We start from the raw sequence: 25680 nt of genomic DNA, 5'->3' as shown, positions 1-25680 counted from the left end.
CGGGAAAAGGGTACATACATCTTCCTACCCGTAAAATAACAACTTGAAATGCTCAAGTCTGCCTACAGAGCCACCTCCATAAGAATGTGTTAACAACGTATCCTTTCCTTCATTGCTTGTCTCTTTCTATTATTACAGCGTATGGATTGAATTCGTAACTCTCTCCACTCGTCGCTTGAACCGTGCAGACGTCACTTCATACTAACAACAGCATCAAAAAATAGTACGCAGCAGGACACTCCACTGCCTTGATAATCCACGAACAAAGAAACAGACGTTTCAATCAACCGCATCAATCCATTTCCACGCTGGGAGAACGTGGTACATACCATACCTACTTTTACACAAGAGATGGTGTTTCAGAATTACATACTAATACGGCGGGAATGCGGCGTACCAAACTGCCTTGATCTTTTAATCTTCCCGAGGTCTAATTATGCCGTAAGGCTGGGAAGGAAGTTGTCGATAATGGGCCGACGGTCGAGTTAGTATGACACTTTGAAATCACAGCTTCACATTCACATCACTTCGACAATCAATCACAGCATCAAACAAAGAGGTATCTACAGAGTACCTCCTCGGTAGGTAGTGATGCCATTCCCCAGGCACGTCGCGCCGCAAAGCGACACACCCATCCCAAGCCGAGGAGGCGCCGGTAGCGCAGCAACGTCGGTGCATGACACCAGTCGCGGTCCCGGACCGGGGGGGGGGGCAGCGCAGCGAAAAGAAAAAGGGACCAGGGGCGCGCAAGGTCTATCAGCTAGTGACGTTTTGGTTGGGACGGGCGGCGATTGATTGGAAGGATTGCGGACCGATGAGCGATGGGCGATGGGCGATGGGGGCGATGCGATGGCGATGGCGATGGTTGGCGGTCGTAGTACGGAGTGTTACCGTACCGTACCCTTTGTAATGGTGGTAATGGTGGTGGACAGCGTGGATGGCCGCCGAGGGATGGGATGGATGGGATGGATGGAAGGAATAATTTTTGGGATGGCATGGCATGGCATGGCTGTTGATGAGATTGTCCGGTATGTCACGCCAAGCCATGGAACCGTACCAGAGCAATAGAGGCGTTGAGCGGGATGGGATATCAAGCCACGACGCTCTATGCTCGTATTTCAGCGACCTTCCGCTCTCGAGAGAAGCTGTTCATTGTGTGTACGGAGACACCGACAACAGGCCAATTGCAAAAGTGACAATATTGATGATGGTGATGATGACTATGAAGATGGTATTCATGCAAACTGCAGGATGTGTGCTGAATACTGTAGGGAGCGGACGGACGAGCAGTGGTGAAGCTATTCCGGGATGGGCTTCCGGGATCCTCTGGCGGGAGCGAGACGAGGGACAGGTGGCTTGGCAGAGACGCGCACGCGATTTTGCCACTTTTTGCGCCGGTTCTGTATTAATCAAATTAAAATAGAGCAAGATGACTGATCTGATACAAGTCTTTGAAAGACGAATGAAGAGGAGGATAGAATTCAATACCGGCTCAAGCAGTCAGGGGTTAATCTGCGAACGATCAATGATCGCCAGACGATGGATGATTACTTATGCTCGTATTATTATTGTTGCAGTAACTATGGGAAAGGGGAGAAGAGCAGGACTTGAGCGCAAGAACAGGCACAAGGGCAAGAAGGGCATGGTGCAGTGGGAATCCGATGGAGAGATGGGTCTCGAGATCGTCGAGGAGTTGCGCGTTCCTGGCGGTATTGCGTTGCTGAGTGATTGATGGACGGACACTTGCCGGGTTTCATACCAGTAGTTGGTCAATTCTCTTATTGCGACTTACCTGTGGTTACGGACTATGTACAATGATGTTACTGTTTTGTACTGCCACTGCTACTACTTGTAACTACACAGTATGGAGCACTGGCGATTAGATAGCAGGATCGACGAAGGCTGGCGGCCTGAGACAGCTCGTGGTCTTTCACACAATATGGGTGATTAGATGGCGGGCAACGTAGAAGAACCACCGCAGGGCAGATCCAGAGTCCAGACACATTGATGGAGGCTGGGCAGGAGGGCTACGAGTAATTCCTGCGCAGCGACTAGGTAAGTAGGAGGATAGTATGTGTCAGTCTCGTAACTTGTAGTTACTTGTAGTGGAGAGCGCTAGGACAATTAATCCTCACTACAAAACTTGTATGGACCGTGGACTGTCACCTGTGTAAGGCTATCAAGATTCAAGATTCAAGGCCCGTATTGTTAGAACAGACGACAGAGGAGATATCTGATGGCGGCCGGTGGACGGGCAGGAGTGGGTCCTTTTTGTCGGACAGCTTACGACAGCTCTTCCCAAATTGTATGGTGACTATGGTGACTACGGTGCCCCAAACGCTGGATCGAGTGATGATTTGCATGTATCGAATGTACCTGGCCACACCGTACCTAGCACATGCGCAATAAATAATTATGACAGCGAGAATGTACGGAGTATTATTGAGTTGAATCGTTGAGACCTACGGAGTAAAGTGAAGAAGAGGTTGTAGTGATGGCATCCTCCGTATTTGTTGGGACCAGAAAGGCAGTGACTACCCAGGGATAGTAGGTTGGGAAGGCGGGAGTGCGGCTGATGAGGAAGGAGCGTGGGAGGTGGAGAAACCCCCTCCTACTCTCCTTCCATTGCACCTTCCTTCGCATACATCGCATCCCATGGTAAAGGTCTCCTGAGCGTGGGAGAAGACCGCAGATCGGTTCTTGGGATCACTATTTGTTTATTTATCGACGTGTTTGTTTGTTCATTCCGTCACGTCAATCCATCAGTCAACTGACTGAATGACTGACTGACTAGATGGAGGGATGGTTGAGGCAATAAATTGAATATTACTCCGTACATACTCTGATAGATGATACGAACCGCCAACGATAATTAATGCTTGCTTGTTGGGAGACATCAGGGAGCGGCGGCGGCTTTCCTTGGAAATTCTTGTTTTGGCTGGAGTGCATGTTGACTTGAGGCTTGTGTCGTTCATGCTGGTGGGTCTGCCTCTGCTTGCTTCATCATCATCACCCACTCCAACAAGAGACTAGGACTGTTCAAGTATACCTACTCCGTACATGATTCCTTGTTATTCTGTCGCTCGATATCTCCTCACGAAGGGATCAGAGTATTGGGGTGAGATGAGAATCATGGGATGTCAGGTGGTTTTATTGCGATTACTTGGGTGACGGATCCTCAGCCCGAAATTCCCACGACTCCCATCCTTCGCTCAGCTCCAGATGACAACTTGAAGCTCTCCAAGTCGTCAATTATCGACAACTATATCTATCTTTCCATGAAGATCTGAGGAAATAATCATCGTCCAACCAAGGAAGGAAAAAAACCACCGCAAATGGTTAGATTGGGAGCAGAATTAGAGTAGAGATATTAGCAGATGATTATTACCATCCCAATCCGTACCTTCCTCCTCTAATTCTGTCTCTTTCTTTTCACGTTTTCTCTCTATCGCACCTTCCCTGCAAAGCCCGGATCTCCACTAGTTTTGGCTGAGTGGCCAATCAAGGGTGACTCTCCCACCACCCTTTTTTCTTCAACCTCCTCTTCCTCCCCCTACCTCCCCCCCCCCCTAAATGCTCTTCCCCTAGTTAGCAGTTAGCTCTTTCCTCCCTCCTGCAGTCCGTCCGTGCCTTCTTCGTCTTCGTCTTCGTCCAATTCTCTTGCGTTCTCGCCGCCTGCCGACATCAAATCCATATTTTATTATTACTGTCTCTACCTAATCCTGTCCTGTCTCTGCTGTGCCTCTCTATTCACCCACTCAATTCTCTCTCCCAGGACCATCTCCCTCCTACTCGTCCTCCTCCTCTTACAGTCCTACTCCTTCTCCTGCTCCTACTTCCTCCTAATCCTCTCAACCCTCCTCCCACCCCCCGGACATCCTCTCACCTCCTCCAATCCTTTTTCACCTCCACTCTCCTCCCACGCCTCTCGGCCCCGGACTTCTCCTCTCCTCCTCTCTTCTCTCATCTCCTCTCTCTCTCTCCTCTCCTCCTCCTCTTCTTCATCTTCTTTCTGCTCATATCCTCCTGCCTTGGTCGTCGTCTTCGCCGTCGTCTTCGCTCACGACCCTCCGCTCGTTTCCAGCAGCACACACATACCACTTTAGCCCCTAATCTTTTCCTCCACCCCCCCGTCTTTCCTTATCATCACCCAGCCGCGTACACGCCCAGGCTCGTCCTCCAAGCAACCAAGCAACACGCTTCTCCTCGATAAGCAGACTGAAAACCTCCTCCTTCTCCATTCTTCTCCACACTCTGCAGTCTACAGCCTACTGTCTGTAGCCTCACATCCACGGTCCACGGTTCACGGTTTATAGCCGTCCTCTCCAGCCGCCGCAGATGCACCCCTAATTTATACAACTCCCAATCCATTAGACTCGTCCATTTCTAGAACCGGACATACACGCATCGCACGCATTGCAATCTTGTCTTGCCTTGCCTTGCAAAACAAAACCCGCATCTACGCACATCACTACCACCGCTCACATCATGTCGCGTTTTTCAAGTATGAAGAACAAGATGTTCATCCGAACACGCTTCAATTACGAGAAGCTACCCGGCGCCGACAGCCAGACCGCATCGCCTCTGTTCGGCACACCCACCTTCAAGTCCCTCAAACACAGAGCACCATGGGTGGGCCGCCTGCAACGGCCGCGCCTCTCCTTCGCTCGCATCCTCACCCTCGTCGTCGCATCCCTCCTCATCGCGTCCATGATCGGCACAAGCGTCTACAGGAGACATAGATGGAACGAGGACCGGAATAGGCCAGACGAGCGAAAGCTCTACCATTGGGAACATTATCCTCGGTGAGTCTACTTACCCCTAGCGAAGCTACGTCCGTGACAAGCAAGAGCCGAAAAGTTCTGACGTGACCTAGGTTGACTGGTTTCTGGAACGGTGTGCGCACCTTGGTTCCCCACCGGGACTATGTTTCAGAGCAAGAGTTTATCCGAAAATCGACTAGCAGCAATCCCGAGGACAACATCAAGCCAAAGTGGCCCACGATGTCCAAGGAACACAAGGAGCCAACCGTCGACATTGCTCCCTTCAACCCCTACCCCGACTGGAACTCGGCTGCCTACCTCAACAAGCACGAACGGGTCGAGACTTGCTACTTGAACGAGGAGACCAAGACCGAGTTGCCTGATATCTACGCTTACCAGGGCATTCCCCAGAACCAGACCGAGCCCTTCTTCGGCTCCTACGAGGAGCTGGGCATCAACGACAAAGTCTGCTTCGAACGTTACGGCCGCCTCGGTCCCTATGGCTACTCGTACTCCCGCGAAGAGGGTGGTCTCGGCATGTCCGAAAAGTCCGAGGCTGGTGGTGCCGACAAGATCTGGAGCTGGGAGAAGAAGGTCGACTACCGTGACGTTGACTGGGGCACAGCACAGAAGAAGTGCCACGAGAAGAACAAGATTCGTTTCCAGAAGAACGCCACGGCTGCCGAGAACGATCCCACCGCCAAGGAGAAGGTCAAGCGCCATGCCTACATTCTCCGCACCTGGACCGGCTACAAGTACAGCGACTACCAGATCCTGACCATCCGTGCCATGATCAACGAGCTTGCTCTCAAGTCCGGTGGCGAGTACGACGTCTACTTCTTGCTCCACGTCAAGGATGACAGCCTTCCCATCTGGTCTTCGGAGGAGGTCTACCGCAAAACAATTGAGGATAACCTCCCCAAGGAGTTCTGGAACATGGCCGTCCTCTGGTCGGAGCAGCAGATGAGGATGTACTACCCCGAGCCGTTCCCCAACAACGTCTACAACCACGCCAAGGCTCCCGTCCACTCCGTCTACCGCAGCGCCCACTTCGCCATGCAGTGGTTCGCCCAGGCCCATCCTGACTACGACTTCTACTGGAACTGGGAGATGGATCTCCGCCTCAGCGGTCACTACTGGGAGTTCAACAACCGCATCGGTGAATGGGCCAAGCGTCAGCCCCGCAAGGGTATCTGGGAGCGTGCTTCTCGCTACTATATCCCAGAGCTCCATGGATCGTGGCACAATTTCACCGAGATGGTCGAGGAGGAGACATACCACAGCGATGAGAAGCCGGTCTGGGGTCCTCCCAAGTTCGAGAACTCTGGCATGCTCGATACCCTCCCCGAGGTCGAGCCTAAGACCTCGTACGTCCAGGACAACTACGAGTGGGGAGTTGGCGAAGATGCCGACCTGATCACCTTCAACCCCATCTTCGACCCTGCCAAGACCAACTGGGTCTTCCGTGACGACGTCTCTGGCTACGACCTCGAGCTTCCCGAGCCACCCAGGCGATGCGCCATCATCACCGTCTCGCGTCTATCCAAGCGCCTCCTCGATGCCATGCACCGCGAGACCTACCTCATGAAGCACCACATGTTCCCCGAGATGTGGCCGTCGACCGTCGCCTTCCACCACGGCCTCAAGGCTGTTTACGCACCCCACGCCGTCTACTTCGACCACAACTGGCCCCTCGGCGCCATCGACGGCACCTTCAACCACCCTCCCAAACCCACCGACAGCGTCTTCGGCTGGGGTGAACACAACCAGCTCGGCAACAGCTTTTACTACAATGCCGGGTTCTCGTCTGAGCTGTGGAGACGATGGCTCGGTTCGCGGGAGAACAACCAGGGCGGTCCTGAGGCAGAGGAGAACGGCACCGGCCGCCTCTGCATCCGGCCGACACTGTTCCATCCAGTGAAATACGAAAAGGGCGCGGAGTGATTGTCCCCTCCTTTTCGTCGCCACTTTCCTGTTCAGCGTTTCCTCTTTCCTTTGCGCGCGTTGCGTGTGCTATAGACTCTTATGTTGCTCCTTTCGTTAGCAACGGTCGCTTTGGCATAGCCAGCATTGTCATACCTGCCAAACATACCATCGGGTGGCGTTTCCGGAGTTGGTGAGAAGACACCATGTTGAATTTCCTGGCATTGTAAATTTTCTTGTTCATTTCGGTCGGGCCCGCCTACATCCTCTCGACCCTCGAGTCGGTCCATTTTCTACTTCTTACGCAGGCCGTCCACCAGTCCGGTCTGGATCTTCCATCGTATAACCTTCAAAACAAATTTCTTTGCCCCTTTTTCCTGTTCCAACAAAAAAGCCGAGGGGAGAAGGTGGTTGATAATCAGTCGAAATCCGTACACATACACACACAAACAATGATTAGTTGGCTAAACGGGGGGCGCTACGGTGCACACGTTTGATGGGGAGGATGAAGGATATATTTTTTCTTCCTTTGTTTCCTGGAAATCGTTCGAGATGGGCGCATGATGCCTAACCCTTTTTTTTTACTTTTTGTCTGGCTCCCATTTCCGAGAAAGATATGTGTAGATGTGCTTATGGCTACGGCCAGTTCGACGGGCTGGTTGTAGATTATGAGGTAATAATATGAATATAACCTTCGTTGTTCAAATTGTCGTTTCCAATGACGTGTGTGTGCTGTGAGGATATGCGAAGATGCCTGATTGAAGTATATGGTGGTCTGTACTGGAACACAAATAACTGGACTTAGGAGACGTCTTGAATGTGAACATGGACGATAAATTGGCAAGAGAAGCAGTGAAAGTAAACCAAAAAAATCATTTCTCAATATCTACTGCTGCCGCCATGTCGTCATCGCTCTTATCAAGAGCTTTTTCAAAGGCCTGACACCTAGAGCTCAGACAGCCAGACAATTACATACAACAACGAACAACGTCCCCCAAGCACCTAAAACAGTATTGAAAACCCATATAACCACGTAAAATTAGAGAACCGCGCTCAATTCACAAAAGCAATTCTCTCCTAAATGCCTTATTCTTTCGTTTACTATTTTTGTAGAGTTTTAAGTTAATGTTATCACATGTTTTATAGAAAGTTACGTTCATGAATACCACAGTTAATGTAATGTAAAACAACACAGCATCAATACAACATACAAGCGGCTTAAACTAGGTGTGTAGATGTGTACATATTGCACATTAAAAAAAAGGAACATTCGAAGGAAAGAAAACATGAACCAAAGACGACGGATCCAACGTAAAACTTTCAGATCACCACCGTACACAATGTCACAAATATTGAGGGGCAGAGCAGGCACATATGAAGTTTTGAATATTTTTTTTTTCGTTATTTGCTTTCACGTACGTCATTTCACTATTATATCGACGACTATCAACGGTGGCACTTTGGGTACCCGGGATATATAGATTCATCGCTTGTTTACTTAGTGACCGCCCCGGGGCTTGAAGCACTTCAACCACTTGTCAAGCGCGTTGGTGAAGTATGTCCTCGAGATCTCGCCGCCGGCGAAGTAGGTCCTGAAGTCGTAGCAGTGCTGGGCATTGGGAAGGGTGTATCCGAAGATGTCGTCCTCGTCCTGCTCCTCTCCGCACTTGGGCGGGTTGGTGAAGGCGCGCGGCTTGGGGTAGCCGGGCTCACCGGTGAGCGGGGACAGCGTGCGCCAGGGGTCGAACTCGCCGCCGGACCAGTAGGTGTTGGAGGGGCGGATGTCCCAGCCGCCGAAGACGTCGTTGGTGCGGTCGGTGCGTGGCCAGTCGGGGAAGAGAGGCGCCTTTGCGGTCGGGAACTGGCGGTGGCAGATGTCGCGCTGGTGACGGAGGCTGTTGAACTTGCTCACGAGCTGTTGAGGGCCGAGGTTGGCGGACTGGAAGTATCCTGGTTGATTGTTAGCATGATGTAAAAGCTTTCATGTCTTCTGGTATACGTACCCCACTGTGTGCAGTATTGCCATGTCCAGGAGATCATGGATGGGTCGGTGAATTGCCTGTCCAAGTCGCAGTCTCCCTGGACGGTCGCATCGCCAGAGCAGTTGGTCTCCAAGAAGCCGTTCACCATGTCCGCAAGGTATGGGAACTGCGACCATCTGGCGACAGTGTAGTTGGCACCCTTGGTCTTTGCCCAACCCTCAGCAGGGGCGGTCTTGTTTCCAGCAGAGGGGTCAGTTTCGAGCCAGTCGCAGAAGCCGCGGAGACCGAATGGAGCTCCGTCGACGCCGTATGACTGCCAGTAGGAGAAATGGGTGGTGAGAGCATCAGCGAAAGTGGCGTGCGAGTTCTTCTCAGCTCCAAGACCCAAGAACTGCTTCTTGAGCTCGGCACCCTTGGCCGGGCTCTTCTCGAGGAGGTTGTCGATGTAGTTGATGGCGGCGTGGATGTCCTGGGAGCAGTTGCCGAAGCCGTACCTGTTCAAGCCACGCCAGACGGGCTCGAAGTAGACAGACATATCGGTGCGGGCCTCGACGGGTGCGGAGGAGGCGAATGAGGCGTAGATAGTATCAGGGTACTTCTCACGCATGAAAGCGGCGCGCATGGCCGGGTAGGAGCCACCGACGAAGATCCATGGAGTCTTCTTGGGAGTGAGGTCTTGCTTGATGTTCTGCCTCTTGAACTGCTTGGCAAACTTGTCCACATCCGCGAGGGATTGCTCGGTGGTGAGCCATTTGAACACCTCAGGTGGGGTGTTCAGGTCAATGGGCTCTGGGGTGGAGTTGCCGTCTACAATTGTTAGCATCGCGTGTCAATCAATGGAGAATTCGAGACCTACAGTATCGGTGCTCCCACACAATACCAACGCCATTGTACTTGTCCACGAGCTGCTTGAAGAAGCTCGTCTCGTTCTGCAGTCTGAACAAGGCATTGTTCGCGGCGTTCGCCTCGCCTGCGTCGTAGATGAAGACGGGGCCGCCGGGCTTATAGGCAGCCTCCGCAACCCAGAAGCGGTTGTTGAAGGTACCGTGGTAGCTGTAGTCCTGGTTCTTTGCGAAATGGTCTAGCGGTAGCTCCACATATTCAGGCGTGATTACCTCCGGCTTGCTGGGTGGAGGATACGCGGGCGCTGCAACCTTGAGGTTGGCAAGCTCAGGCACAAAGACGGCATGACCCATGGACGTTCCGTCAGGCAAAAGACCCATCTCAGCCAAGTCGTTCAGCTTGTGGACGGTGGCGGCATTGATGGCCGAGGAGACCTGGATGCCCGCAAGAGCGAGCGCCCATGCTGTTGTGGAAGCACGCATGGCTAGAGCAGCAGAAGCAATTGACGACAGGGGCAGTAGACTCGAAGCAGGAGAGCAATTGGCTTCTACAGTGCCGCAGCGGACCCAGAGCCACCTCACGCGAACGACGGTGAGTGAAAGTGAGAGGTGAAAGGCGGTGGAGGTAGCACGAGAGCTCCGAGGGCAAGAGGTTAGGAGCTCCTAATATACCTCACGGTTCCGAGACACAACAGAGAAGGTTGCATGTCGATGGAGCTCGGTTGGCCACTATCAGGATCCCAAGTTCTCGTGTGCCGGGGGTAAGACGTGCATGATGCTGCATTGGGAGCCCCATCGAACGAGCAGCGGAAGGCGTACGAGGTTAGAAAAGCCAGTAGAGTGCCGAGCAAGCACGGCGAATCTTGTTTCTAAGGTGGACGCCAGGGCGTACCGGGAAGGTGGGACAACCCGTGAGCTTGTATGATTGTGGGAGGTGGAGGAGAAGGCACGTACCGGCACGGCACGGTGGAGATGAAGACGATAGCGCAAGTAGAGAACAGTGAGGACTATTGAGTACCTACTGGCACTGCCAGTGGAGGATTTGGTGATGACTATGAATTGCCATAGCGGGGAAGGACTCAAGAAGGGTCAAGAAGGAACTGCAACCAATCACATCCCTGTTGTCCCTGGACTGTTAGCTTCCCTCCTTCCCTTCAAGGACTAGCGCATGAACGCTTAATCTGTCTGCATGCCTAGGAAACTCAATCAAAGTCCCCAAACACCCTGGACATTTCATACCTAGGTGGTTAGTTGACTGCCTTACTGTACAGGTAGTTATACGGTTCGATATGATAATGACTACTTATTACCGTCCACTATCACAACTCTGTAGATGAACAGACACTACGGATTACTCGCCTGGACCTGGACCTGGACCGGGTCGACCGAAATTATGAATCTTACAAAAGCCATAATAACGGCGATCCCAATAGGCGCGCATATGCTGCGAATCCGAAGCCCATAACCCAGAACTTTGTACATAGGTACTGTACATATGTAGTTACATACGAACGCTGTACGAACGATAACACCTACCGCGTACTACCAGCACCGACTCGTCACTCGTGTTGTTGTATTTACGTATTACCGAACATGCACACATAGAAACCTTCCCTTACCGTCCTAATGCCTTGCCCTGCCTGCTCTGCCCATCCCGCGGATACTTGCAAACGCCCTGACACCACACACACACGCTTCTGGTCAAAGATTCGCCCATCTTTTCCTGCCTTCCTGTTACACACTCATCTCCGCGTTATCTGCGTCGAATTCCACGTGCACAAAAATTGATCTGACAAACATAAACAACACGGAACTATGTACCTAGATCCAGCTACCAACGCATTGGGCCATCGTTCCACCAGGGAAAAGTTACACGCGCGCAATGGCTATGCTGTACGGTCACTTGTTACGCTTCTTCTTTCTGTACTAATAACTACCTAGGTATTAATCGTATCCTTCCTTCGTGCTTCCCGGGTTCTTCCCTCCCTCTCTCTCTCTCCCTCGTCCGACGGATAGAGAGAGGTACATGTACATATTGACGACGACGATTCGCACACCCTTCTGGACCTTTTCGATCGATCGTCCAGATCACCATACCCACCCATACCCATCCTTTACCCGTACCACCCGCCTGGTGGTCACGAGCACCAGCAACGTATCCCGTCGCTGTTTCCAAACTTAGTATCGTACAAATGGCAGTCAGGCAAAAAGAAGAGCCTCACGCCCTAACACTTCTCCCATATGAAAAGCCGGGGTTCGCCCCATGTCCGCCCAGGCTACTAGCCGAGAATCAACGCCTTCTAGATTTTTGTTTTCCCTGCGCTCGTGAAGAAAATAAACAAGAGAAAGTCGCTTAAAAACATCACATATTTTCCTCCCCCTTCTCCCATTCCCCCAATATCGAGTATTTATTTGGTTTGGGGGAGGGTTTCTCGGCGGATGGGGGCTATTGAGTTACGTGTCCACCATCAGGTGGCCCGTACATGATCGCTGGCCACTGGAACGACGCTTGGCCCTGGATCGCCGAGCTGTCAACGTCGCTCGTGCCTTCTTGCCCAGCGACCTGGTTCTCTTGACTGGCGGTCCCCAGGGTCATCAGGGTGTTTGCTGTATTTAGATATTCGCCTTCCGTAGGGCCAATCTGCTGCATGTACGTCTTCTGCCAATTTCGCCACCCGGTCGGCGTGACACCGCTGTTCGGAGGGTACGGAGCCGGATGGCTGCTGCTGGTACCTGGCGCGTTAGAATAGGCGTAACCTTCGTTCGGCCGTTGCGATGCCGCTGCGCTAGAGGCTGCCGCGGCAAGGGCCGCGGCATGAGAAGCCGACATGCTGGCGTCTTCGCCACTGAATTGAGGTTGCTCAAACGAATCGGCTGCTTGCTGGGTGGTAGTACTTGAGGCACCGTTGTTGTAAGGATATGAGACCTCTGGGGGGCCACTCGTATAGGGCAGTCCTGAGGTGCCCAGAGCTGGGTCTGCCGGATTGGCATTGGCATCAGGATATTGGTTATAGCCATCGCTGTTAGGGTAGATGGTTGCTGCCTGCTCTTGTGGGATTTGGAGGGCCACATGGGCTAGCGACTCTGTTGCAGTCCTCTTCACGATGCTGTCGTTGATACTGCGAAGTTGCTGTACCACGACCTTTTCAATGGCCTGCCTGAGCTTAATACCAGTTCCTACGCGTTGTTAGATCGTGTTCCATCAAGAAATGAACTCCCTACTTACCATGGAGTTCACCGCAGTCCTTCATGACGTCAAGCCACTGATCCATATCTTCCCTGAGCTTCGTCATGTCCGCCGAAGTCAGTGTGTCTTTCCTCTCGAAGTAAACAAACAGCGTTACCGAAATGGCAGCTATGTAAACAACCGTGTTGACCCAGGGGATGTCTAAACACTTGAGTTTCCGCATTTCGTTGCAGTTGTGGAGCATCTTCTGAGTTGCTGCGAGACATTTGTCGGAATTCGACTTTATCATTTCTTGGTTCGTGGAACGGCATACTGCGGGGTGATGGAGGAGAAGCTGGAACTCCTGATCCCAATGTTCGAGATATAGTGCAAATATGTAGTCGTCTTGTGAGGCTCGAGACGGCTCGCTGATCTCCGCCGGAATGTTTTGCCTCCAGTCTCGTATCCCGATCTCCAGGCGTCGGACAGCCTCTTCATACCCGTGCGGGGTCTGCCGAATGGCGTACACCGTCCGGTACAATTCGGAGGCCCAGGCTGTATATTTGGCCGTTTGGATGCCCACCTGGAAGGAACATTGGTGGAAGGGACTCAAATCAGCACCCTCCCCAGGAAGGCAGTCGTTGACCGGATCAGGAAACTCGACATCGATATCCTGGGTATTGATAGGCATTGGCCTCCCCAGCTTACCGCTCAAGTTAGAAAGTAGCGCGTGTAGAGTCCAGAAGATATGTTTCCGCATCTCGATCTCCAGCTGGTCCTTCTCGGCCGAACCTGCCCACGCCTTCGTTGAGCGGTGCATGCCCAGTTCAACCGCAAGCAAGAAGACCGTCGAGACTGCGATCCAGGCAGCTCCAGGCTTAGGGAAGTTGCGCATGTGGAGACATATCAAAGCAAGACCCTGAAGATCTTTCCATGTGTGGCCCTGCTGAAGGTCTTTGAAAAGACTGAGAGAATAACGATAGTGCTTGTGCGATTCCAATAGCATGGTTTGCTCGCCACCGTTTCGGACGGCTATCTGATATTTGATTGTAGACAGCATCATGTGGACGCATACTGTTTCGGCGGGCGAAGGGCGAAAGTCTGGCTCATTTCCTATCCGCCATATCTAGAGTCATTAGAATTCGAATCGCTCAGACTTGGGGGGTGACATACCAATTGCATGAATGAGGGCTTGTCGAGCAGCATGGTATATGGGTTCAGAGATCGCAGATACCATTTCGCGAACTCGCTGAGGGCTGGATACTCAGGGAATGGCACGTATTCCACTTCCTCCTGGCTCATCGCGACCTTCAAGAAGTGGCTGTAGGACATGACCGACTCTTCATAATCTTGGTCGTCCGCATGCACAAAGTCGGTTATGTCAATGTCAGTACCAAAGAGCTTGAGAGAAGTCCCTTTGATATGACTGACCATGGAATCCACGCAGGATAACCCCAGATAGTTGTCCCCAACACTTTGCATCTTGAATTCTGGAAGAGGTCGGTAGTCAATGACCCCAACCTCATTCGCAGGTGCATAACCAGGTAATGGAGACGTGCTGGCTCGTGACTGCGAAGGATTCGGCCAGCTCTGGGCTTCGTTGGCCGGCGGCGGAGCTTGCCATGATACCTGCAGGGTGTTGTACGCGCCGTAGCTGGGTCCCGATCTCGGTTCGCCTCCCAATTCTCTGACTTGATTTTGTAATTCGACGATATGGGCGCGGAGATAATTGATCTCTCCCTCTAATGCCTCTGCATGTCCGCGCGTGGTAGCTTTGCCAGTTATCCGATCGGTCGTCCTGCACTCTGTGCGGTTCTGGGCGCATGGCGAGCAACCCTCGGGGCGGCCGTCGCATCGTATCTTCCGAACCTATAGCGGGGGTGGTCAGTGAGTACCGAGATGAGGCATTGCCATATGCTGCAAGATGGATTCTCTTGGTGGCATTTGGACGAAACAATTGAATAATTGTGCGGGGGACGAAACACATTTGTGAAGCATTCGCGCCGTGATCGCTTGTATGTTCAGCCTCGCAGCAGCATCACGTACCTTGCATCGGTCGCACGCCTGGCCAGTACGCGTCGAATTGGCCAATTTCTTCTTGACGCTTCCAGAGAAGTCACTTGCGCGGCTCAGAGGAGTGAGAGGCAGCTTTGCGCCTTGGTCGGGTCTGGGGATCTTGGAGGTCTGGTCGAGGTCACCGTCTGGCGACCTCTTGGGACCCATGATGTGGTGGACGAGAGAAAGGGAATCGCCGTGGGAAAAGCCGACGTCAATGGAACGACGCTCCCACTTCCTCCCAGCCCTGCACGCGACGAAGCCGGTTTAGACCAAACCAGCCAGTGAGCGTGTGTGGGCGTGGGCGTGTACAAGGCGGCTTATCACACAGGTACGTACGGCGACAGCTCGCATCTGGTATGTAGTACCCAATTCGGTATCTACTGTTTCGGCGTATGCGAGTGCGAATGCGATTGATTATTCGGTCTGCAACTGTACAGTGTTAGAAAGCTATCATCAGAGGCACATTGTTGTTTGAGATCCCGAGGAAGAGAATCGGCTTGTGAGATGGATGGTTGGTTGGTGAACTGTAGCAAAGGTTCTAGACGGGAGCTCGACTTCCAAGCTTGCCAACCGACCAACCAAACCACCAACAGCCTGGGGAAGTCACGAGAGACGTGGTTCGGTATCAGTACCAATTGCTTCTACTACTACCACAACCCAGGGAAGAGACTGAATCAGCAAGAACATTTAATAATATACTCCAGATATATCTGAGCGCCCAGCTCCTCCGCGGTCAATCTTTACCATTTAAACCTCCGATTGGCGACCCTTCATAGAAAGTGGGATGAAAGTAAACCAATGGTCCGTGCGCACACGCCAAATCGCATTCTGCCCAAATCGGTGCCGCCCATGTGAATGCAGTGGACATCTTTGCAAACAATAGGCACTGTACGGGAAACATCATTGGTTGGAAGTATCCCTGGCAAGAGATCTTGTATCATTCACCAGAACTACCAAATTCTGGATCAATATCCATTGCGATACTGGAAGAAGCTGTGCTGTATACCCACTTAGACAGCCATTGTGCACAACCTCCATCGTCATGGCTTCCGTACGGACGTTTACCCTCCCCCACTACCCAGACTATCCCATCCACATAGCTCTCTTCAAAGATGTGAGCAATGCGGAATACCTGCGGAGTAAGCTTCTGGAAGCCGACTCGGCGTTCGACTACGCATTCCTCGACGCAACGACGGTAAGTCTCTTCGACCATGATCACGTGCTGATACCTCTTCCTCCTCATTCATTGCTGCTCACAAGCAACTGACGGGACCGACTAGATTATCTCCCCGACACAACTCCTCTCTGCAGCGTTCCTCGCTCTTCATCTCCATCTGACTTCACGGTCGAAGTCCCGGACGCCGCACAGCGAGTTGGTCTTCCGCCTACACCCTAACAACAATATTGGCGAATCCTACCGCAAATTCGGTATCGCCGATTCCACCACCAGTCTGATAGCAGTAAAGCTTGGCCTTGCACCGGAGATCACTAATGAGAGCGTGGCCAAGCATCTAGGGGAGCACGTCAAGGGCGAAAGTGTTCCTCTCGGGGAGGAGGGGCAGGAATTGGGCCAGTGGGCTGATGAGGCTAAACTGAGGAAAATTTACAAACTCGAGCCTGCTGGAGGGGGGAAGCCGAAGAAGGGAGCTGTTAACGGAGATGGAGCGGCACTTGACCCGAGGAAAGAGATGGAGGCTGTTATATTGGGACTGATGACGATAAAGGGCTCATAAGAGAGTATCATGTGACTTTCTCACGACTTGACGACTGGCGATGCATAGGTTGGGGGGTCTCGGATGAGCATTGGGTAACAAAATCTAAAGCACTGCATTCCATTCTACACAAAGCGGCCACTCGACTATGCTACAGGCCGTGCATTTTGGTCCATATCCCTGCACGAGAGGATTGTTGTTTTCTCGATTCCTTGATTGCAAAGTACGCTTATAGGTTGGCGTACTCGGGCTTGAGGAAATCGGCCATGTTCTTTGGCTTGGGGTGAGGGTTCTCTGGATATTCCAATTAGTACCACCCCGATTGTTAGAATACATGAACTTGCCGTGGTGTCCGTGGCCGTGGTCGTGGGCATGGGGGTCCTCGGCTGGGCCGACGTAGTGCATCTTGTATGCTGAACCGCACTCCATGCAGCGGCTGACGGGCTCCTCGCGGGTCAACTGTGGCATGTTAGATTGATTGATGCGATCGTGGTATCGGATGACGTACAGTGATCCAGAGGACGTTGTGGGAGTCGGCGGGGCATCCAGTGCAACCAACGTACTGCTCCTCGCCGGCGGAGTTGACAACGATGGGGTCCTCGAGGGTACCTATATCCGATCAGAATTCCGTCCCATCATCTTGTCACCCTCTTCGAAACGTATCGTGACGTACCAACACGGCTGGCATCCAATGGCCTCATATCAAAAACGTCAACACCCTGCATCTTTCCCAAAATCTCGAGACGCTCCAAACCGGTAGACTGCTCGATATCGGTGGGGACGGTTCCGACCTTAGCACCAGGACCAAAGAGGTCGGCCTCGGACTTGATTTCTACACGCATTTACAGTCATTAGTATCGGTATTCCTCATGCCCAAGCCTAGCCGAAAACCTGTTCGGCCATCGGGAACGGCCATTGCGGGGCGGCCACGTACGATCGAGAGTCTTGTAGCCTTCGACAACACTGGGAGCAGTGCCAGAGTGGCCAGCCTCGGTGGGCTTCTGGCTCGCATCACCTGCAATTCCGTCAGTTGTTGGATCGTATGATAGCTCCTGAGAGGCGTACGTCGGACGAAAGAGCTGGTGAAAGTGCGCCTGGCGATGGCGCGAGGGACAGATCGCCTTGCGGCAGCGATGGCAGAGCGTTGGAGGAACATGGCGAGTTCAATTGACGTGGAGTGGAGAGTGGGTGGAGGGTGATCGAGCTGCTAAGCTTGAACAAAAGTCGAGGCAGGTTGTAACTCTCAATATCGGACCACCGATTAGTCACGCCGCCAAGTCTTCGTGCGATTGGAAGAGGAGCCCCAACCCGCTAGTGACGAGGGAAGTTTAACGCCAACCAGCACAGAACGTCAAACATCAAACATCGAACCTCAACTACAACACAGTACTCATCTCGAAACCTCACAAAAACATATACACACGCGCACGCACATACAAATCATATCAGCTGCCTGGATGCTACTACAGAGCGAATCGCAATTCCACGCATCACGTACGTCAGCTCTGTGCGTCAGGTGTCAAGGCGTCAGGCGTCAGCAGTCACGCCCATTGTTGTTCTGTAGTCAAGGCGGAGCGAAGGCTGGCTTCTACATACAAGCTGCTACTTTTCTTCATTGATTGATCGCTCACTTCTGAACACATCACCTACTAACTGATCCCTCCTAATACCACTCTCATCCCCTCTCGCGCAACCTAACAACCATCAATCATGACCGCATTCCGGCCTGCTCTAGTTATCGTCGATGTCCAAGAAGACTTCTGTCCTCCGGTGAGCCACGTGCTTGCCTGATTCCGATGCTTTGACATGTTAACATCCATTGCAGAGTGGAGCGCTCGCCGTTCAGGATGGCCGGGACATCGTTCCTGCTATCAATGAACTCTTGTCCCTCGACTTCGTACTCAAAGTAGCGACGAAAGACTTCCACCCTCCAGATCACGTCTCCTTTGCTTCGAATCATACCGAGCCGAATAATAAGCCTTTTGAATCTCTCATCACGATTCAGAATCCTCTCAATCCGGAAGAAACGCAAGAGACTCGCCTTTGGCCGGATCACTGCGTACAGGGGACGATGGGCTCCGAGCTACTGCCCGAGCTCAACGCTACAGAATTTCACCATATCGTGGAGAAAGGACAGGATAAGCGCGTTGAGATGTATTCTGCATTTGCAGATCCATTCGTAAATCCAAACGTTTCCCGTAGCGAGCTAGCCAAGCTGCTGCGCGACAAGCAGATCTCTGATGTCTATATTGCGGGCCTGGCTGCGGATTACTGTGTCAAATACACAGCTCTCGATGCGGCAAAGGAAGGGTTCAAAACCTGGGTCTTGCCGGAAGTGACAAAAGCTGTTGACCCGACATCTCTAGAAGATGTACATAAAGGATATGAGACGGCCGGCATCTCTCTCATTACCGTGGACGCTACTCGTCAGCGCTTGGAAGGGGCCGGAACCTAAAGCAGAACCTGAAGTTAGACGCCATGTGACGGTCATTTGAGCATACTGCATACTTTGATTGAATCTGACCTACGGAAAGCGGCGCAGGCGGCTAGATGATACCCGATGAATTGGCATAGCTCCTCTTCATCACAGACAAACTAGATAGACTTGTGTATAATTCAAGTCATGAAATGCTAAAAAAAAGGCGGTAACTCATTCATATTCAATACTCGAGGATGTGACATGGACAGACTATGATGGAAGATGATTGAAACAAACAAAGATCAGCGTAATCTGACTCTCAGGAACAGGAAATTCAACATCTATCTATCCCTGTTCTTGTATCCGGACGCCTCCGCTGAGGACTCGGTGGGTTCAGCGTGGGGTCGCCGGGCTTTCCACTCCTCCAGTAGTAGTCGTAGTAGTGGTAGTACGAGTATTGTACGAGTAATTGGCAGAGTGATTACTCGAGGACGGAGTATTGTAGATTGCGCATCCGGAGGGCGCGTCGATAAGTAATCGGCAGTTTCTTCCCTCCACACAGACACACACGTGGGTACAATCTCTTGTCTTTGCTATTCGTACGAGGTACGCCTACGTTCTAGAGCCAGGCATCGCTGGAAAACCCCCTTGTTCAGCTACGGCGTGGCCCGCATTTGCGTTGAGCTGCGTTTGCAAAGTAGAGAGCAGAGCTTACCCGCTGACGCCAATTTTTCTTCCCCGCGCGGCGCGCGTTCCGTCATCGCTGGCTGTGTAGCTGCCACACCTTTTTCCCGTCACCAACACCGATTCTGTTCCTAGACTCATCTGTGGATCCCAGTTTGCTGCCTGTGACCTGTTGGCCTCCAGAACAGTCAGTCTTTGCCTATTATTACTGCGAAACACTGTACTTCCACCTACTTTTTTTCTCTATTTCCCTTCCTACTCTCGAGGAACTGCGACCCCACCATGGTTCTCGGGCACGGACACAGGCGACATTCTCTTACAAGTGCGTCATCCCCTTTTCCAGTAGACATCGTAGTGTATTGAATACTGCAACAAAGCTCCAAAGAACCAAGGCTGATACAGTATTTCTTCCTATAGGCACCCGGTCCTCGACCGACTCGCTGAGACACGATGAAGTCACCAAAGAAGACGAGACTGTGGTCGATGCGGATCAGGGCAACGGTATGTGGTTGTACCCAACAAAAAGATAGAGATGCAACTACAGAGGCAGTGGGCTGACATGGGGATGTCTACACAGTTCTATCGCACATAATCTCACAGCTGCGACCCGGCGCAGATCTCAGCCGAGTAACACTTCCTACATTCATTCTGGAGCCTCGATCAATGTTGGAGAGGATAACCAAGTGCGTTGGCATGCCGTACGCTGCCTGCCGCAGTCGTGGAGGCTAACAATCGAACAGCTTCATGGCTCACCCGGATACACTACTCCCTATGACCAAGATCGAGGACCCCGTGCAGAGATTCGTAGCCGTCGTGAGATTCTACTTGAGCGGCTGGCACATCAAACCTCCGTACGCATCATCACCATCATAATTGGCTAGGCACTGGAACTGGAGCTGACCTTGAAGCAGGGGCGTGAAGAAACCACTCAATCCAATCCTGGGCGAGATATTCACCTGTTACTGGGACTACCCCGACCACACCCGGGGATACTACATCGCCGAACAAACCTCCCATCATCCTCCAAAGTCGAGTTATTTCTTCATGGCGCCTGACCATCACATCCGAATTGACGGCACGCTTAAGCCGAGGAGCAAGTTTCTGGGAAATTCCGCAGCGAGCATGATGGAAGGCATAGCAGTCATGAGGTTTTTGAACACAGGAGAGCGATTGTAAGGAATTCCGCGAGGATTTGCGTCCTGCGATGGCGCTGACATGTTACAGTTTCGTCACACAGCCCAATATGTACGCGCGCGGCATTCTGTTCGGAAAGATGAAGTACGAGCTCGGCGATCACAGCTATGTTCGCTGCCCGGAATCCGGTCTGGTCGCGGACATCGAGTTCAAAGTAAAGGGTTACTTTGGAGGCACATACAATGCGATCGGAGGCTACATCAAAGACTCCAGGACGGACAAGGCTCTCTTTGAGTTATCGGGACTTTGGAATGAGGAGATGTACATCAAAGATCTCACGGTAAGACACGGCTATCATTGGCCGCAGATCACAGGCTGACGGACATCAGACCGGCAAGAAGGAGCTGCTATTTGATGCCACGCATGCGAAAGAACAGGTACCCACTGCACGACCATTAGAGGAGCAGGACGAGCGCGAGTCGCAGCGACTTTGGGCAAAGGTCACTCAGGCAATCAAAGACAAAGACCAGGACACAGCAACGGATGAGAAAACTCGCATTGAAGACATGCAACGCAGTGAAGCTGCTAAGCGGATGAATGATGGTATCGACTGGCACCCTCAATTATTCCGACGAGTACAGGGGGGCCATGGGAATTCGGAGGAGGGCGAGGAGGACTTGGATTGGATCATCAACGCTAAAGTGTATGATCGCTGTGTGATTTTGACGAATCGAATGCTAACTAGAGGTAGTGATGGAAAGACACCCGAAGAGCAGGTGAAGCAAATTCTTCAGATTTCTGCCATCTTGCCAGGACAAACGCCACGTCGGCAATTCAATATCCCAACGCGTACCAACAGCCTCGAACGTGTCCCAACGAGAACACAGGTCAACCCAGAGAACCCCAAGCAGGATACACCCACGCACAATGACCTGATCGATCTGAGCGAGCCAGCAGTTGCTCCACCCGCCGCAAAGAAGGAAGCGACCCAGCAAAACCTGATTGACTTTGATGACGAACCAGTCTCACAGCAAGCGAAGAACGAACCACCGTCGGCGGCGTTGCAGTCCCTCTCGATATCGCAATCCGACTCGCACAATAAGCACACCACGAATCACCCCTCATCAGAAACCCAACAACAAGTGAATCCGCCCTCGAAGCTACTACACTCCACGCCCGGAGAACCACCAAAGGGACCTGGAAGCACGCAAAGGACAAATTCGGAGACTCACGAGCCGGAAGAGTTCCATGACGCTTTGTCATAGGCCTGTACGGCCTTGAATCATCTAGGAATCGCAGTTTTCAAATTCTCTTTCAACCTTTGGACTTGACGATGATTCCCATTGCCTTTCTTTTGTCGAGTTCTTTCGCATAGGGCATCTCCTTCTCTCTCCTTTAGTCTTGAGTGCCGTTATAAAGCCCTCCATATACCATCTTGCAACATATAGTTATTCTTCCCCTGCGAACTAGCAGATTCTCAATCATAGCAGAGATCGGGGGCGGTAGCATTGGCTACAGGTAATGGAAGTGTGTAATCTGAACCATCGATTGAACCATTCGTTGCCATCAATGTAATGGTACAGTGCAGGCTTGCTGGACCCCTCGTGAAAATGATCCCCTTCGAGGGCCTTTCGTCATGTCCAAGACGGGATGGAGCGAGCATGCCTCCCTGAGTCGATCACTGTGCCAGCGCAGTGGAGCCCTCCCATCTACAGGTGCGCGCAACGAACAGTGAGCGAGTTGAACAACCAAGGACAGCGAGAAATTGAAATCACGTGTCCCAGATAATCTGATCCATTGAAGAAAATTGCCAGACCCACTTCTGGTGATATGCATGAGGCTCAATTGAAGTTCCGTCAATGGCATGAAGTTGATGCCAAGCATCTCGCACGGCCCCTTCCTGCCATCACAGCACAGTGTGCGCTGAAACGTATGTGATTCACTAGTCCTACTTGGGAACGTGGGACGTCGTTCGACTGCTGGGCGTGGATGTTGGCCTCGAGCATCAGGTACAACTTTGCATTTGCCTTCATGCCTTGGTGTGTTTGATTTTGGATGAGGTCCCAATCTGCTTTCATTCTTTACACGAACGTTCAGAAATTTGTTGTGGCGCTGAGCAGGTAATTCTTTGACGATTATGAAACCTTGCCAGCATGCTATTAAAATGATAGCAATATCAAACTCGTCAGCGCATGAACGAGTTTGCAAAGCTCCCGCAAGGAACGTGCCGCACATTATTCCAGACCACATTCTCACACGTAACTCATAGCAGTGGAAGCTTGTGAAGCAGCGCCATATCTTTTTTTCCAAATCCTCAAGCTTCGAGAAAAACTAGAGACGTTCTTCCAGCTGCCATGAAACCCATATTGTACTGACCGTACGAATTCCCTCAAAGAATATGATCATGATTGCCTTATCATACGCTCTTTCCACCGCGTTGAAAAGGCTCACCCGTCCCCGCTGGTATCCCAATCTCCTCCCTTCATTTCCCATCTTCTTGAAATTGCCCGACTGTTGATCTACCGACGCTGGAATTCGCTTTGATCCGGCTCCCGAACGTCTCCGCTTGCTCTTAGTCCATGCCCGACTGAACCCAAGGCTCCGGCAACTGGAAATGCTATCGATATGGATGGTGGTCAGACCGTTTGATGTCGTCCTTTCGCTTGAGCCACTCTCGCTTTCCTCGATGTTCGTGCTGTCGAGTGTGGTGGGGTGGGGTGGGGGACATCCATGGTCATGGTTTGCATGAGCCCGGATCGATACCATCCACTGATGGAGTTTGTGTTATAGCATGAGATATCTCTCAATGTCCCCACTTTGTACCTCTACCGTCACTGATTCATGTTAGTGCTTGAACTCCAGGGTGACTGCTACCCACAACGATCATGAGTACGTGCTGCATAGAAAGATGTCATGCATACTCACGACGAGTCCGCATATGTCTTGCTTCATTCTCCGATGATGTTGGTCCAGAGGTATGTTATGCGATCTCCCCAGCCCTGGACTCCGAAGAAGGCACCGACATTAGACTTCCGCATGACGCACATCGTCCCATGAACATGAAAAGCAATGGCTTCAAGGTATCTCGCGAACTTGGACTTAGGTGTAGGTTCAAACCACATGCTGAAGGTCAATGAACTTCATGACCAAGGCGGATGGCTTCCGCAGTCAGGGAGTCGTCCATGTGTTGCCGTGGGGGAGAATTGCTTGATCTCGGCTTCGGATGGCATTGTTTGTTCCGAGATTTGGACGCCACTTCCGTTATGGTTGATATCACTCAGGTCCTTGGTGTGGTGCTGCGAGGCCGTGACATGGCAGGAGCGGCGGTCTCCGGCTTCAATGGTCCTCGACAAGGGTTGCAATGGTCAACGACGTATCTTCTCGATAGGACAGTAAGTCTCTGGTTTCATTCCTTCCATCCGAATGGACAATAACAAAGTACATCGAAACAAAATGGTGAACTCAAAGGCTTCTTCCTCACTTCGGCGCTTTGCACTCTATACTGATCCTATATTGATGGGAAGACTATGACAAGACAGTGCGCCAGCTGACCCAACCCCGCCGAGCTCCACAACTCTGCTATTGCAAGTAGATACGACCTATCAATACTCAGACAAGGAATCATTCATTTTATACACCTGGTTGTTGTCACTATCAATAAAAGAAGCCTTGCTTCTGGTGACAGTGCTATCCACCCGAACCTTCCCCCAGCTATGAGGAGCGAGCCATCACAGACACCTTGCCAATATGACATGCACGGGATATCTCTCTTCATCCTGGATTGCGGGCCATGTCCCCGTTATGACGGCTGATGTACAGTCGTAGGCACAGCTTCACCCACAACCAAGTCTCTCCGTTCCCCTATTCTCTTCCAAGGACTTCCGTTGCCTGTGCGGTGGGTCATGCAAGGAATTCTCGCAGCATCAGCGTCTTATCTCCCCACACTTACAGGCACCCAGAGACAACCGAGCACACCTGGAAGTAAACCTGGACCTGGACTTTGAGCCCTCGCGATATTGACCGTCAGGGATGCCGCCGCACTCGAGTCCCTGCCGACTGCCCAGCGGGCGAAGAAACAAAGAACAAACTTTATAGAATCACCATGTTAAAATGAAGGCATCCTTCATCACTGGCCATCCAAATTTGACTTCCCTAGGGTAGCAGGGAAACGCACCAAGAAGACCCTGTCAGATCCCCTCGACCAGTGTCGCCGCGCCCTCCTTCCTTCCTTCCTCACTGGACCCCTGGAGGCCACTCGTCTTAATTCTTCGGACGGCGACCACTGAAAGACCTTGCCGCCTCTTTGCCTCCTCATTTGCCTCTCCCCCTTAAGCGCTATTGATCATTCAACATAATGGATGGACCAGAGTCTTCTCCGCACATCAACGTGCCACTGAGCGAGGACCACCTGCTCCGGCTGCTGGGGGGGATATAGCGAACCGGGATCTGACGCTCTGCTGATTGAGAATCAAAGACACCCGCCTGCCTTGCTGATGCAGCTCAGCGTTTGGAAACAACCTCTACATCCCTGTTCGCTCACGTATTCACCATCAACCGGGCAGTAGCGGCAGGACCTCTCCTCCGCTGCGGCCACTCGCTCTCCCTGACACTGATCCTTGAAAGTGGAACAGTGGCAAGCAACCAGTCGCCTGGAAGAAGGAGAAGAAGCAGAGTAAGCCGCGCGTGCCAACTGCAACTGGCAGACGTTGGCGACTACCGTTGTGCAGTGCAGCACGCCTTGGGTGATGCGGGAAACCCGGGTCTTTCACCCACCATGCATTGCATGCGTGTTTGCTGCATACGCATACGCATGTGCAGGTGCATGCCGTGAATGGAGAAATCTCGATACAACAGTGGACCTCGGGGCATTTTCGTTTTGTTTCTAATCAACGAGAGGAGATCTGGGGGTATTTTTCCCGGCGAGGTGCAGGATCATATCGTACGTTACTCGCAGGCGATGTCTGCTCTCTGCTGTCGAGGCAGGACAGGGCTATGAA

The 25680-nt window shown here is 52.1% G+C and overlaps 9 protein-coding genes across 9 annotated transcripts; 4 read left to right on the top strand and 5 right to left on the bottom strand.

Annotated features, from left to right (window-relative positions):
* Positions 1-691: 691 nt before the first annotated feature.
* BU24DRAFT_427657 (uncharacterized protein) lies at positions 692-1303 on the bottom strand. The gene has a single exon (XM_033529270.1). The coding sequence runs from the start codon at positions 1045-1047 to the stop codon at positions 757-759; it is 291 nt and encodes a 96-aa protein (XP_033378880.1). The 5' UTR covers positions 1048-1303; the 3' UTR covers positions 692-756.
* Positions 1304-4506: 3203 nt separating this feature from the next.
* BU24DRAFT_356225 (uncharacterized protein) lies at positions 4507-6707 on the top strand (the record flags this gene model as incomplete). Its single annotated transcript, XM_033523889.1, has 2 exons — positions 4507-4805; positions 4877-6707. The coding sequence occupies 2 exons, from the start codon at positions 4507-4509 to the stop codon at positions 6705-6707; spliced, it is 2130 nt and encodes a 709-aa protein (XP_033378879.1).
* A 1378-nt stretch (positions 6708-8085) lies between these two features.
* On the bottom strand, positions 8086-10490 carry BU24DRAFT_444449 (uncharacterized protein). The gene is made up of 3 exons (XM_033530637.1): positions 9525-10490; positions 8690-9475; positions 8086-8636 (listed from the first exon to the last, which is right to left on the bottom strand). Exons 1-3 carry the CDS (start codon positions 9991-9993, stop codon positions 8185-8187), a joined length of 1707 nt encoding a protein of 568 aa, XP_033378878.1. The 5' UTR covers positions 9994-10490; the 3' UTR covers positions 8086-8184.
* A 1298-nt stretch (positions 10491-11788) lies between these two features.
* On the bottom strand, positions 11789-15068 carry BU24DRAFT_59728 (uncharacterized protein). The gene is made up of 4 exons (XM_033534456.1): positions 14723-15068; positions 13850-14545; positions 12737-13802; positions 11789-12687 (listed from the first exon to the last, which is right to left on the bottom strand). The coding sequence occupies exons 1-4, from the start codon at positions 14897-14899 to the stop codon at positions 11957-11959; spliced, it is 2670 nt and encodes an 889-aa protein (XP_033378877.1). The 5' UTR covers positions 14900-15068; the 3' UTR covers positions 11789-11956.
* Positions 15069-15776: 708 nt separating this feature from the next.
* BU24DRAFT_356383 (CGI-121-domain-containing protein) lies at positions 15777-16467 on the top strand (the record flags this gene model as incomplete). Its single annotated transcript, XM_033523899.1, has 2 exons — positions 15777-15953; positions 16015-16467. 2 exons carry the CDS (start codon positions 15777-15779, stop codon positions 16465-16467), a joined length of 630 nt encoding a protein of 209 aa, XP_033378876.1.
* A 208-nt stretch (positions 16468-16675) lies between these two features.
* On the bottom strand, positions 16676-17602 carry BU24DRAFT_356698 (cytochrome c oxidase-like protein polypeptide IV; the record flags this gene model as incomplete). Its single annotated transcript, XM_033523910.1, has 6 exons — positions 16676-16740; positions 16764-16905; positions 16955-17055; positions 17120-17278; positions 17381-17461; positions 17512-17602. 6 exons carry the CDS (start codon positions 17600-17602, stop codon positions 16676-16678), a joined length of 639 nt encoding a protein of 212 aa, XP_033378875.1.
* Positions 17603-18156: 554 nt separating this feature from the next.
* Positions 18157-19068, top strand: BU24DRAFT_399937 (Isochorismatase hydrolase; the record flags this gene model as incomplete). Its single annotated transcript, XM_033525432.1, has 2 exons — positions 18157-18216; positions 18272-19068. The coding sequence occupies 2 exons, from the start codon at positions 18157-18159 to the stop codon at positions 18899-18901; spliced, it is 690 nt and encodes a 229-aa protein (XP_033378874.1). The 3' UTR covers positions 18902-19068.
* A 763-nt stretch (positions 19069-19831) lies between these two features.
* Positions 19832-22099, top strand: BU24DRAFT_472695 (uncharacterized protein; the record flags this gene model as incomplete). The annotated part of the gene is made up of 8 exons (XM_033532750.1): positions 19832-19871; positions 19967-20050; positions 20127-20232; positions 20290-20400; positions 20461-20721; positions 20774-21023; positions 21073-21386; positions 21435-22099. The coding sequence occupies 8 exons, from the start codon at positions 19832-19834 to the stop codon at positions 21946-21948; spliced, it is 1680 nt and encodes a 559-aa protein (XP_033378873.1). The 3' UTR covers positions 21949-22099.
* On the bottom strand, positions 22099-23342 carry BU24DRAFT_60288 (uncharacterized protein). Its single transcript, XM_033534458.1, has one exon. It carries the CDS (start codon positions 22931-22933, stop codon positions 22250-22252), a length of 684 nt encoding a protein of 227 aa, XP_033378872.1. The 5' UTR covers positions 22934-23342; the 3' UTR covers positions 22099-22249.
* Between the last annotated feature and the right edge of the window lie 2338 nt (positions 23343-25680).

The sequence above is a fragment of the Aaosphaeria arxii genome, assembly GCF_010015735.1.
Source record: "Aaosphaeria arxii CBS 175.79 unplaced genomic scaffold BU24scaffold_11, whole genome shotgun sequence".
In the NCBI taxonomy this organism is placed as follows: domain Eukaryota; kingdom Fungi; phylum Ascomycota; class Dothideomycetes; order Pleosporales; genus Aaosphaeria; species Aaosphaeria arxii.
Note: the sequence above shows the minus strand (reverse complement) of the source record. Positions and strands in the feature narration are given on the sequence as shown.